Here is an 11,537-nt window from a genome sequence, read left to right as displayed (position 1 = left end):
TCTGCCATTGATATATTTTCTCTAGAATTACGAAAATCCAGGGAAAGTTACAAGCTTCGGGCTCCGTATAAAAGTTATCTATGGGGTACACCAAGCATAGTAAAAGCAGTCAATCAACACTATTCTCTAGAGCTCTATTTTCTATGTTAGAAATGGTATTATCATTTAAGATGTAGACAAAAACTATTTAATCGTACGTGAACCATCGTTATTGTGCATCTGTGAATTTTCTCTTGTGCCTGCACCATAAGGACACTAAAAATGAGTTTCTAATGCATAGAGTTAAAATAAAAATGTACTCTATGGTCTAAGTCAATTTATGTCACCGCACTCCATTTTAAATACAATATAAAATTCTATGGTTTATGTTTATAACATAACCTGATTTTAACTTTAATATGTTTAATATATAATTGAGAATTGTGAAGAATTAGCGATTATAATAAAAATGTCTACTAAAAGTGATAAAAACATAGTTGATCTTTTTCGAGATAAAAAGATGGTGAAAATATGTGCTCCTATGGTACGTTACAGCAAACTTCAATTCAGAAACTTGGTAAAATTTTATGATTGTGACTTAACGTTTACTCCAATGATCTTAGCAGATTCATTTTGTCAAAGTGAGAAAGCTAGAAGAAACGAGTTCAAGACAAATTCATTGGATGATCCACTAGTGATACAATTTGCAGCTAATACAGTTCATGATTTTGTTGGTGCAGCTTATTTGGCAGCACCTTATTGCAATGGAGTAGATTTGAATTGTGGTTGTCCCCAAAAATGGGCCAAAGACCAAGAATTGGGATGTGAAATTTTGAAAAAACCAGAATTACTTTATGACATTGTTAGACAGTGTAGAAACCGCATTCCAAAACCCTTTTCAGTTAGTGTTAAAATAAGACTCTTATATGATATTAAAGAAACTGTTGAGATATGTAGGCAATTAGAAAAATGTGACGTGAGTTTTTTAACAGTTCATGCCCGCTATCCTCAACAGAGTGTAGGAGAAATTAATAGAGATGCTTTACGACTGATAAGAGAAAGCTGTGATAAGCCCGTAGTAGGTAATGGTGGTATAACAACATTAGAAGATTGCTTCAAATTACATGAGTACACAGGATGTAGTGGTGTTATGGTTGCTAATGGGATATTAACAAACCCAACATTGTTTGCTAATAATCCCCTTACAACAATAGATTGTGTACAAAACTGGTTAGATATTTGTTATAATAGTACCATAACATTGGACAAGTATGCCAAAGAACAGGAACATCCAAGTTGTACTATTCCAGAAAGACCTCCAAACCTTATATTTCAGTGTTTTCATCATCATTTAGTTTTTATGTTGGAAAAGTTGCTACCAAGAAAGAAAAGACAGTATTTCAATAATTTGAAAACATTTAGTTCTGTTTTACAATTTTTAGATGATACTTTTTGTATTAGACCAAGATTATTTGAACCCGAAAAATTTTTAAAATATCTTACTTTAAATTTGGATTATAGTGATAGACATAGTATGTATGAAAACTTAAAACCTAACAATTTACATATTGAAGATGTGTTTAGTATATATGACCCTCAGAATACAGATGGGAAATACTTTTCAACAAAAACTAAGTCTGAAAATTGTGATTGGTCAGACATATTCCTTGAAAATGGGTAACTCACATTGAATAAGGAATTTAATTGATTCATTTGATTGATTAGTTGAAATAAATTTAGTAGGGAAGTCTCATTAATTCTGACAAATCATAATATCTCTTTCTAAGTATCGTTACTACCAATTTTTTAAATTTTGCAAATTATATTCCATGCAAAAATTCTATGGTTGAATTGTGATTGTAATAATAATAGATAATGTAGCTTTTCTTCTAATTCCTTTTATATTATTTTTACAGTGAAAACTCGTTAATACGGACTATCAAATTTGATGAAATAAATATACATACCTTTAAATTATGATTACCATATATTTCAACTTTAAAGTCATTTAAACAGTGTCATCTTTTACCAATTTCTCAATAAATATTAATTATCTTCGATTTTTTACTGCTTAGACCATTTTATATGTTTTTCAGAATAATTTATCTTGACTTTAGGTCTGTTCTATGAAAATCAGTTGAAAATAAAATACTGGAAAATAGATTAGAGGCAGTATCAATGTATTACAAGAACTACAAAAACTGCAAAAGACTTGGAACAAAAAGTGTCAAATAACACATGTTATTTTAAACTAATTTTTCATAGAAAACACAAAAAATCATCACGAATATTATATATTAATTTTTATTGATATCATTGATTTTCATAATTACCTAGATAAATGTAATTATGCAATATTGAATACATAAAAATATCTCTTTTTTTCATAAATTCAATTATCCCAGCTGTTGAAAAAAAAAACAGATGAACCTCTGTTAAAATAAGTCACGGAGAATCATGTTGAAATGATATGCCATCAAAGACGACCGGTCTGGACACCCCTCTACCAGCAAGATCAACGAAAATGTGTGTGTGAGTGACAAATTTATTCAATAGTGGTCGTAGGATGAGTATTAGAATAAATGCTAAAAAATTGAGTATTTATCAAACCCAAGTTTTTGGGATCGTGACAGTTAACTTAGCCATGAAGTTGGTGCCGAGTGTCGAGAGTAAAAGGCTAACTGGCAAGTGATCTCCCAGGATCTTTTTGGCCCCATCAGAAGTCCAGTCCAGCGTTCCTGAAGGCTTACAAAAACTGGAACACTCATTGACAGCAGTTTGTAGATGTGGAATGGTGCTATATTGAAAAGTTCTAATCGTCTTTATTATTTTTATGAATAAATATTTGAAAACATAATCCCATTAATTTCACGACGCTGTATATAGAATATAGTTCATTTCATTCAAGTGAACTGAAATTAAAAAAAGAGAACTGTATTTTTCAAATCAATAGAAACTGATTATGAACAGTTAGTTTTCTTGCCTCTTTAATAATTTTGATTTTGTGTATGGTGATAAATAAATGTTGAGTTACAAAAACTGGTACAGAATTTTTCTTTTTATACACTTATATCTATCCCTTGCTACTGTGAAACGAATGGACAATTACATATGAAAATCTGTTCAGTAGTTTTTGAGTTTAATATACATAAGTTTAAAAGGTTGGGGTTAAAGTTCTACCTTACTTTTATTTTATAGTCAGTCCACTGCTTTTAGGACCCATCTGAGGCCTTAGAATAGTCATCAAAGCAGTCCAAAATACTTAAGAGAAAAGTCAATATCCAATAATTGAATAATGTAATGTAACCAATTATTTGATAGCAAATGTATTTGATGATCGAAAAATCAAATTTCCACTTCAATAAATATTCTTATTGGAAATTTTATAGTTGAATAGTTGATGCCAAAGTTCGTCAAGTTTTAATTATAATGAATAATGCAGTTTCTCTTGGAATAACTTCTTATTTTATACACTGAACATACTGATTACTATTAATATCCACTACTTACAATTAGTGTAGTTGCGAATGTTGGTGTAGTGTGTTCGGCACATCAATATATTCTCAAAATAAAAAGGGCATGCAAAATATGAAAATTTGTTGAATGGACTAGATTAACTTGCACCTTCTGTTATCAATACTATTTTTTTAATTAATGAAAGACATAAAACTGTGCTAAATCGTTTATTTTATCTTCTTATCTACACTTATTAGTCCTGGCGCTGGAGTTGAGTATCCAAATGTGAGGACCAGCAACTACGCTCAAATTCTTCTACCTAGTACCTTAAATAAAATAAAATGTCGCCAACAGCTCTACTGCTGTCTTTCCCTTTACCCCCACCCTTCTCTCTGCTAGGCATGTTATCGAGTCAGAGCTATTGGAGTAAAAGAAATCAGTTTATTTTTGCGTATCTAATTAATAATATTTAAGTTTTTTTACAGTCGAATGTTTTATTTAAGTAAAGCGCGGACAATATCAGTACAGTGTGAATGATGAATGTAAAGAAGAGAAAACTAAACAAATTGTCGTGTTTGTTTTGTGATAAAACATTTATTACTATTCGAAATGTTTCATATTACAAGGTTCTTCATTTTTTAAAGTAACTGAATTGAATTCTAACCATTTAAAAGCGGAATCAAGGATGTTTTGTTACATATTTCAAGCAGTGAAAATTACACTAGGTCATATCATAATCATTTTTGGAATTTACTTCTGGAACAAGCTTGCACATTCAGTCGTATAAGAAGAAATTCCTTTTAGGATGTCATCTGGCTGCTCAATTCCTCAGAGAAAATATTTGTGGTATTTTGCCAGACTAGCAGATTTGGCTTGAAAAAAAGTGATTTAAAAGCTGCATTGTCGTATATTGTAAAAGCTTTGAAGCTTTTGGGAAATCCAAACCTAAGTGTTAAACAGCTAAAAGAATTGGAAAACATTTGCAAATATATTTTTTTTTCAAAAACACTCAACGGCTGATGAACATCTATTAAGAGCTTCAGCACAAACATATGTATGAGTAAAGGCCGACTAAACTCAACTTCAGCCTATTGATTACACCTTCTTAATCTATAAAAGGAACGATGGTAATTTGTACCTGTGACAAATGATCAAGCAACCACTGCTGGAATTGTTGATTCAACTGTGCATCTAATTGTAAGACAACGGCTTGCTCTTGTAAGAAATTAAATATTGATTGTATTTCTTTATGCAAATAACAATTGTCAGAATAAAAAACATTGATAATTATAATTTTTCTTTTATATGTTCAAATTTGCTTTTTTGAATTAAATAATTTTTTATCAGTTGATATTGTTTTTATTTTTCCTACCCCTTTTTCACTTGACTGGCTGTGAGTATCTTTAATTATAAAATTCATTTGGATACATGTGTTCAGTCCATTTAATAGATACGTATAGAGGTAGGGTGCAAAACAAAAATGGACCAATATGACTCCTAGCAACATTCAGAATCATAATCTGCAAGCTTTTCTGAGTTCAAAACTATACACTGAATTGCAGTCCTCACATTTTGCATACTTAATTCCATCCAGCGCCCAGTCTATACAAAGAAAAATTGAACATTTTTACTTCTTTCTTCCTCCTCTTTCTTTGATCTGCAACTGAATAATCGATCCTGGTGTTACATTATAGTAGGCTAATGTATTTGAATCCTTGAAGAACATACCCTAAAACAAAAATATTAGTAAATAAAATGGTTTTAACAATTTTATCCATATGACACATATCATTCTTAATAGTGAAAATTTGCCAAACGAATAATATAAAACAAATTTAATCCATTCAGTATAATTATTCCTAAGTACAAAATAATAAATCATAATATGGAAAAACTCTAAGGTTGATGGTTCAAAAATTTATACATCAAAGAGATGTAACATACCAATCGACCTGTACGTAGTCACTTCCAAAATTAGAATATTATTCAATTCTTCACGTTATTTCAAATGTGTTATTAGGCCAATAAATGGTTGTTAAGGAATTCAAAGTAGCATATAAGTTGGTAGTGTGTTATAAACCATTATTTAGCAAGGCTTTTAGGCGTAGAAACTTTTTGGAACCAAATACAATTTTTATTTCAAAATAAACGAAAACTATGCGCCATAGTGATCCCACCAAATACCTATCATAACTGTCATCACAAAAGCTTCCTTTTAAAAAAATTCTGAAGATTTTAGATAAAATGATCTCGTCTATTAATGGCCATAACATATAACTTTCAAAATCACAAATACTACATTTTTTAAATTAATGTGCATTTGGTCATATTTCTTATCATTTGTTGCTTCAGCAGCTGCTAGGCTCTACTAGATCATACCTGAGAATTTGTACAACTCAGTTATCACTCTTTTATACTTAGCATATAAATTCAATAGTTGGTGTATTTATTTTATAACCCCAAGTATTTGTTTTTTGTCTTGAATATACAGTTGTAATTTTTATTCAATTAATTTATTATATCTGAAACATTTTTAAATTTGGAATATCTTGTTTGGAGATAATTATAACATTTTCTATTGAATGATTACTGACGTTATCGAATTTGCCGCTAGCGGATCTGGTGTATAGTGAGACATTATCATTAAGGTTGAAATTATTTTAACAAATATGAAAAAGCTTTGAAGGTTTATAGTGTCTTCTTGCCTTGCAATTCAAGGTTAACTATGAATAAATTTACAATATGATTGTGATTCATAAGTACTGTTAATATTATCCGAAAAAAAAAAAAGAATATAATAACCAAAAAATCTATTTTGTACTCTTTAACTACAAACTTTAAAATTCAGAGCAACTTCACTGTATATTATAATAGACTTACGTCGAAAAATAATTTTTGCTTAGCTGGAGGCATGTTTGTTTCTTCTTGTAGCTTAGCCTTTAAATTGGCCACTGTTTCTGCAAGCGATAATGTCCAGCTAACCATTTTTCCAGTTAATCTCCATTCAGTCTTCTCTGGCATATGTGGTATAGATACTTTGACGGAAATTTGATTCTGTAATAAAGGAAAAAGCAAACATTAAACAAATTTCAAAATAGGCCACAGCATTATTTAATATACTAACTGGATTTCTCGATAAAAATATCTCTTCAGGAATTAGTGAATCTTCATTTCTTAATTTCTTGTTACTGGGTTCATCATCTAACGGGCCGTCATTAATGTGTTTTATCGGTGTTATACCAATACCTGAAGCCACTGTTGGAGGTATTGGTGCAACTGGAAAACCTGTCATTGGTGGAGGACCCGACACTGAAAAAGAAAAGAGACAATTTTCAATACAAAAATATTATTTTTTAGAAATATTTACTTACTCATTAGAGGTGGTGGTCTAATGGGCGGCATAGGTGGAGCGGGCATCATCATTATTGGAGGCTGTGGTGCTAACATTTGAGGCTGAGTTGGCAAAATAGACGGAGCTGGTTGGGTCTGAATTAAAGATACTGGTGGTTTTGGAGGCTAAAATATTACATTCAATTAAATATCACTGTAATAATGGAGACTAAATATAAACTGTATAAATTCAAATCTATTGGATTTTTCCGAATTGGTATTTTACATTAAGAAGCAAATTCGCCAAATGTAAATATTTGGTTTAGAATTGTTCCAAAGCAATATCCATATCCAATAAGATAGTTGTTTTTACAATAAGCATTTATAGCTCACACTGTATGACGATTAGAATTGGATATTATGCAAGGTTTCAAGACCCAACATTGTAGTAAGCTGTGTTTTTTAGTATGAATGTAATCAACTGTACTAGAAATTCCTTAGTAAAAAAAATTGGTAATAAGACTAAAGAAATCACATTTATTAACTGCTATTCAACATTTTTTTCTTTATTTTACTCTCTATATGGGGTGTTCTTCTTAAAGCTGTTTGCTTTACTAAGAAAAAAAATTAAATGTTCCAAGTGTAAGGTAATATTTCAAGGACGGTCTCTTGGGCTATGGAGAAGGTTCAACATAAATAACGTTGTAGGCCCGCTATGTACCATAAGCATAATTCAGTTATGGGCCTATGTACCTCGCTAGAGTTCAATGTTTCAATGTTATAGGTAATAAAATTTTTACCTGAGCTGGTGGATTTGGTGGCTTGGTTGTTACAACACTTTGTATATTAATTTTCCCAGATTTTGCACCAATATTCTTGGGACCAATTTTCTCTTTTTCTTCATCTGGCAGTAACCCTTTTACCTAAAGGAATCAGGAAATTACAAACAAAATTTCATTCACATGTGACACAATAAAATTAAATATTCTTTATTTGTACAATATTAATAAAGTACCTTGTGTATTTGATGAATCTGTTCTTCTAATGTAATGTTGGCCCTCGCAGCTCTGGTTGCCGCTTCTACGCTGCTAGTATGACCATCCCAGGTTACTTTCTCATCTTTTTTCACATCTTCTTCACCAATTTTCTTACCAATGGCAGTTTCTTCATCTCCTACACCGAAAATATCGGTACGTCGTTCTGCCAATAATTTTAATGATGCATCAATTGCACTTCCAGCAGCATATACTGTGTCTTGATTCATTTTGTCAGTGATTTGTTTATCCCGTTGTTCAACCCAACGAGGATCTAGAAGTCCAATTCGCATATGCTCCTGAACTTTACTGGCTGGAATTTTTTCTCCAGTAATTGGGGAAACGAGATAATCATCACCTACAGTTGGCCTTGCTACTTTTACAGCTGCAAATTAATTATATGTTTATTCATACTGTGCTAAATGGTATTGAACAATTTCTAATAGATTTTTTAATTAATTAAATGTAACATATTTGTTATACCTTGTTTTGGATCATATTTCTTCACAACAACCTTATCAGGAGCTGGTGGCAATGGAGGTTGTATTGCAGGTGGTGGAGGAGGTTTAGGCATGTCCCCTTCATCTTCCTCCTCTTCTTCTGAGCTTTCTTCTTCCATATCCTGAACCCTATTATCGTCACGTACTTTTCGGTTTGTTTTATCTTGCATTGTACTCAGACCTTCTTCCTACAAAAATATATTTTAGATAAGTTCAAGTAGCATATAGGTATATGAGGTTCTTACTGCAGCTGGTGTTTCTTCATCATCACTTTCAAGTTGCATTTCAATATCTTCTCCTTCCTCAATCCTTTCTTGTATCAGAATTCTGGCACCTACTTCTTCTGGTGTAGTCGGTGCTGGAAAGTTTCCAATCTCAAAGGGTTGATAGTCCACAGTTTCAACAACGACAAAGTCATGCCAGTCAATTTGAGCATAGGCAACTAAAATTCAGAAAGTTTACAAAATTAGAGTATTGTTTGTAAAGAATAATTGGATATTCTTCAGTCTCACTCTTACCTCTTTCTCTTTCTAAAATTTCTTCTTCTTTCGCTTTTTGTTGTTCTTGATACCTCAACCACTCTGCACGATATTTCACCAATTCTAAAACTGCTTTTGCAGTTTTGGCTTCATCACGTAATCGCTGTTGCATACTTTTTGGAGGAATAAGAACCTAAAATCAATAATGGCAATAGACAATAGGACATTACAATAATGGTACATCAGGCTTGTTTCATAATAATTCCATCTGAATATTTCCAACATTAAAACTAAAGAAAAGTTTAAAGAAAAGTCACAGGGCATTCAAATAGAATGAAATTGTTGATGACTGTTCTAGCTTGAAGCCACTCAATTGCTGACAGGACCCGAACCTGCACTAGGAATTTCTTAAACACGAATCAAGGAACACCTTCATTTGTGAAAATAGGATAAAACATGTAGAGAGTATATTTTGTTTATAAGTTAGATAAATCCCACATACTGGACAGAAGTAGAGGTAAGGCAATTACAGAGCAAGTGGAAATCAGACTCACTATTTGGTCTACAAGTTCAGTGGAATATTCAAGGACACTACAATACATATTCACAGAGGAAGATTCTAATATTTGATCAAGAAGAAAAGTAGAAATATTTGTAGTAGTAGTTCTCAAGTAGAAATAGACTGTTTGTAAATACTTGATCATGAACAATATGAAAATCATGTTCTAACACCATCAAGTTGAAGTAATGAACAAAAATTTTCACATTTCAGCAAACATTAAACTGGTTCAGTAATAGTTTGAGACACACAAAAATATTTAGATCATGTATCATGCTTTAATCAGGTTGTAAAATATTTTTAACATGGAAATATAGTATTTAGTCGGTAGTGAAGATGAAAGTGAAAGGTCAATTGAAACAAGAGAAGTATGCAAGTGAATTGTTACTTAAAAAATTTGAGAGCAGAAAAAGGTCTAAAGTGATGAAGAATTAATAGAGTATTATAGGGTTGATAGAATCATTGTTTCTGACATGGCTAATAAGTTGAAAAAAACTATATTTAATTATCAGAAATAATAGAAAAAATTCTTCTCTTTTCAAGTAGATTCAACTTTAGAGATTATGTAATAACAAGACTAAGTTGGAATTTCTGGAAATGTACTGAACACCATACTACTACATCAATACTCATAATTATACTGCCTAATGCACATTTCAATAACAAAGTTATCTCCTTCAAACACTAAAGGTATAGTTACAGTTACCTTCAGTCTCTGAATAATTGTAATGTTTATAACTTTTTACTTGTAATTAATATAATTTGATACGTGTTTTTGATTCAGTAAAACTGTTATAATATTATCAGGTAGTTAATATAATCTATAGAAACCAAATTGATGATTCCCATTTTTTCCCTACATATAATGGAGGTGTCTCAGCAGCAATTGTTGGACACTTGTTTGAAATAGATTATATCCAAGTTAACAAAATGCAATTTGTATGTTCAATACAGTACCAACTTACTTTCGTATACTGTTCCAAAAGTTTTGTAAAATATTGAAACAAAGAATGCTGAGGTCTCAAAAAATCAAACTGAAAATTTCTCTGTTCTCTATTCATTAGTTGTGTGAGGAAAGCTCGACCATTTCTAGCAACAAACTGAGCAGTGAGTTTTACAATATCTCTAAAAAAGAAAAAATATTAGAAATACTGAAATATTGAATAGTAGATTTGTAGACTTACAAATCTAATGCTGAAATTGAAGGTGGATCTGCAATAAATTCAAAATCTGGTGGTGGGTCTTTGGGAACAAATGGTTTCTCAACTTGTTTTAAGATTTCTTGTTGTTTTTGTTGTGCAGATGCAGTTACAGATAATTTTGAAACTGCTTGATTTAGTCCAGCAGTTGGTTCTTGAGCTAAGATCAAAATTATGGATTATAAATGATATTTGAATAAACTTTGTTAATATTAGCAGTAATACAATTCAGTAATAGATTTATCGCTCTCGTGTTGTTTTTATCAAAGTACTCGAGGCTTTTTTAGCCGAACACTCAGATATGGCTAATGTTCATCATTTATTATGAAGAGAATTACTTTATGAGAATAGTCAAATCACTATTCTGAAATTATTGAAGCAACAGTATTCCTACTCACCTTTTCCTTCCCTAAAATCCTTCACTTTATGTTGGTAGTAAGCATGGTAAGGATCACCAGTATTTAAGAAATTGAATTTGGGATTACCCAGTTCATTTTGTCTAATACGTGCTTCAAACTCTGGTCCATTTCTAGCAACAAAACTTGCGGTTTTGTCAACAATATCTTTTATTATTGTTCAGGAAAATAAATTATAAAAATGTTGAATATTTTATAAAAACTTATTCAACCTACCTAAACTAATAGTGGGACAACAGGATTTCAAGTTAGAGGAAACACTACAAAATAAAAAGATTTTAATATATAATAAAAACCTTTATCACTGTTTTAATTGATTAAAATAGGAATGTTAAACAACAGTTTTTGAAAAAGGATACTTCTTACTTCTGGTGGTGGATATATAATTCCTACTACAGGATTGATAGGTCCTGGTTCTTCATTGCCAGTATTGTTTGCTACCTCCAAGGGAGGCATTTTTAATATACTATCTGTCTTTAAAATATAATATTAAATATATGAGTATCCACGTTCAACTAAAATACACACCAAACAGTGAATGCTATGAAATATTTTAACTATGACATTTGACAATTTTGACAAACT

At 31.1% G+C, this 11,537-nt stretch overlaps 2 protein-coding genes across 2 annotated transcripts; one reads left to right on the top strand and one right to left on the bottom strand.

Moving 5' to 3' along the window:
- Positions 1-340: 340 nt before the first annotated feature.
- LOC130448826 (tRNA-dihydrouridine(20a/20b) synthase [NAD(P)+]-like) lies at positions 341-3,015 on the top strand. Its single transcript, XM_056786366.1, has one exon. It carries the CDS (start codon positions 449-451, stop codon positions 1,658-1,660), a length of 1,212 nt encoding a protein of 403 aa, XP_056642344.1. The 5' UTR covers positions 341-448; the 3' UTR covers positions 1,661-3,015.
- Positions 3,016-3,649: 634 nt separating this feature from the next.
- On the bottom strand, positions 3,650-11,537 carry LOC130448825 (splicing factor 3A subunit 1). Its single transcript, XM_056786365.1, has 13 exons — positions 11,312-11,537; positions 10,935-11,099; positions 10,522-10,696; positions 10,303-10,462; positions 8,818-8,971; positions 8,545-8,741; positions 8,283-8,487; positions 7,781-8,184; positions 7,566-7,688; positions 6,807-6,951; positions 6,560-6,744; positions 6,316-6,489; positions 3,650-5,164 (listed from the first exon to the last, which is right to left on the bottom strand). Exons 1-13 carry the CDS (start codon positions 11,406-11,408, stop codon positions 5,063-5,065), a joined length of 2,286 nt encoding a protein of 761 aa, XP_056642343.1. The 5' UTR covers positions 11,409-11,537; the 3' UTR covers positions 3,650-5,062.

This window comes from Diorhabda sublineata, chromosome 9 (genome assembly GCF_026230105.1).
Source record: "Diorhabda sublineata isolate icDioSubl1.1 chromosome 9, icDioSubl1.1, whole genome shotgun sequence".
Taxonomy (NCBI): Eukaryota; Metazoa; Arthropoda; class Insecta; order Coleoptera; family Chrysomelidae; genus Diorhabda; species Diorhabda sublineata.
Note: the sequence above shows the minus strand (reverse complement) of the source record. Positions and strands in the feature narration are given on the sequence as shown.

Bases quoted from the DNA above. Each gene is read 5' to 3' on its own strand.
- LOC130448826 (XM_056786366.1), top strand. From the start codon at position 449: ATGTCTACTAAAAGTGATAAAAACATAGTTGATCTTTTTCGAGATAAA.
- LOC130448825 (XM_056786365.1), bottom strand. From the start codon at position 11,408: ATGCCTCCCTTGGAGGTAGCAAACAATACTGGCAATGAAGAACCAGGA. The intron at 10,697-10,934 runs GTGAGTAGGAAT...TTTTGATCTTAG, and splicing joins GGATTTTAGGGAAGGAAAAG to CTCAAGAACCAACTGCTGGA. The intron at 8,972-10,302 runs GTAAGTTGGTAC...TATTGATTTTAG, and splicing joins TTTTGGAACAGTATACGAAA to GTTCTTATTCCTCCAAAAAG.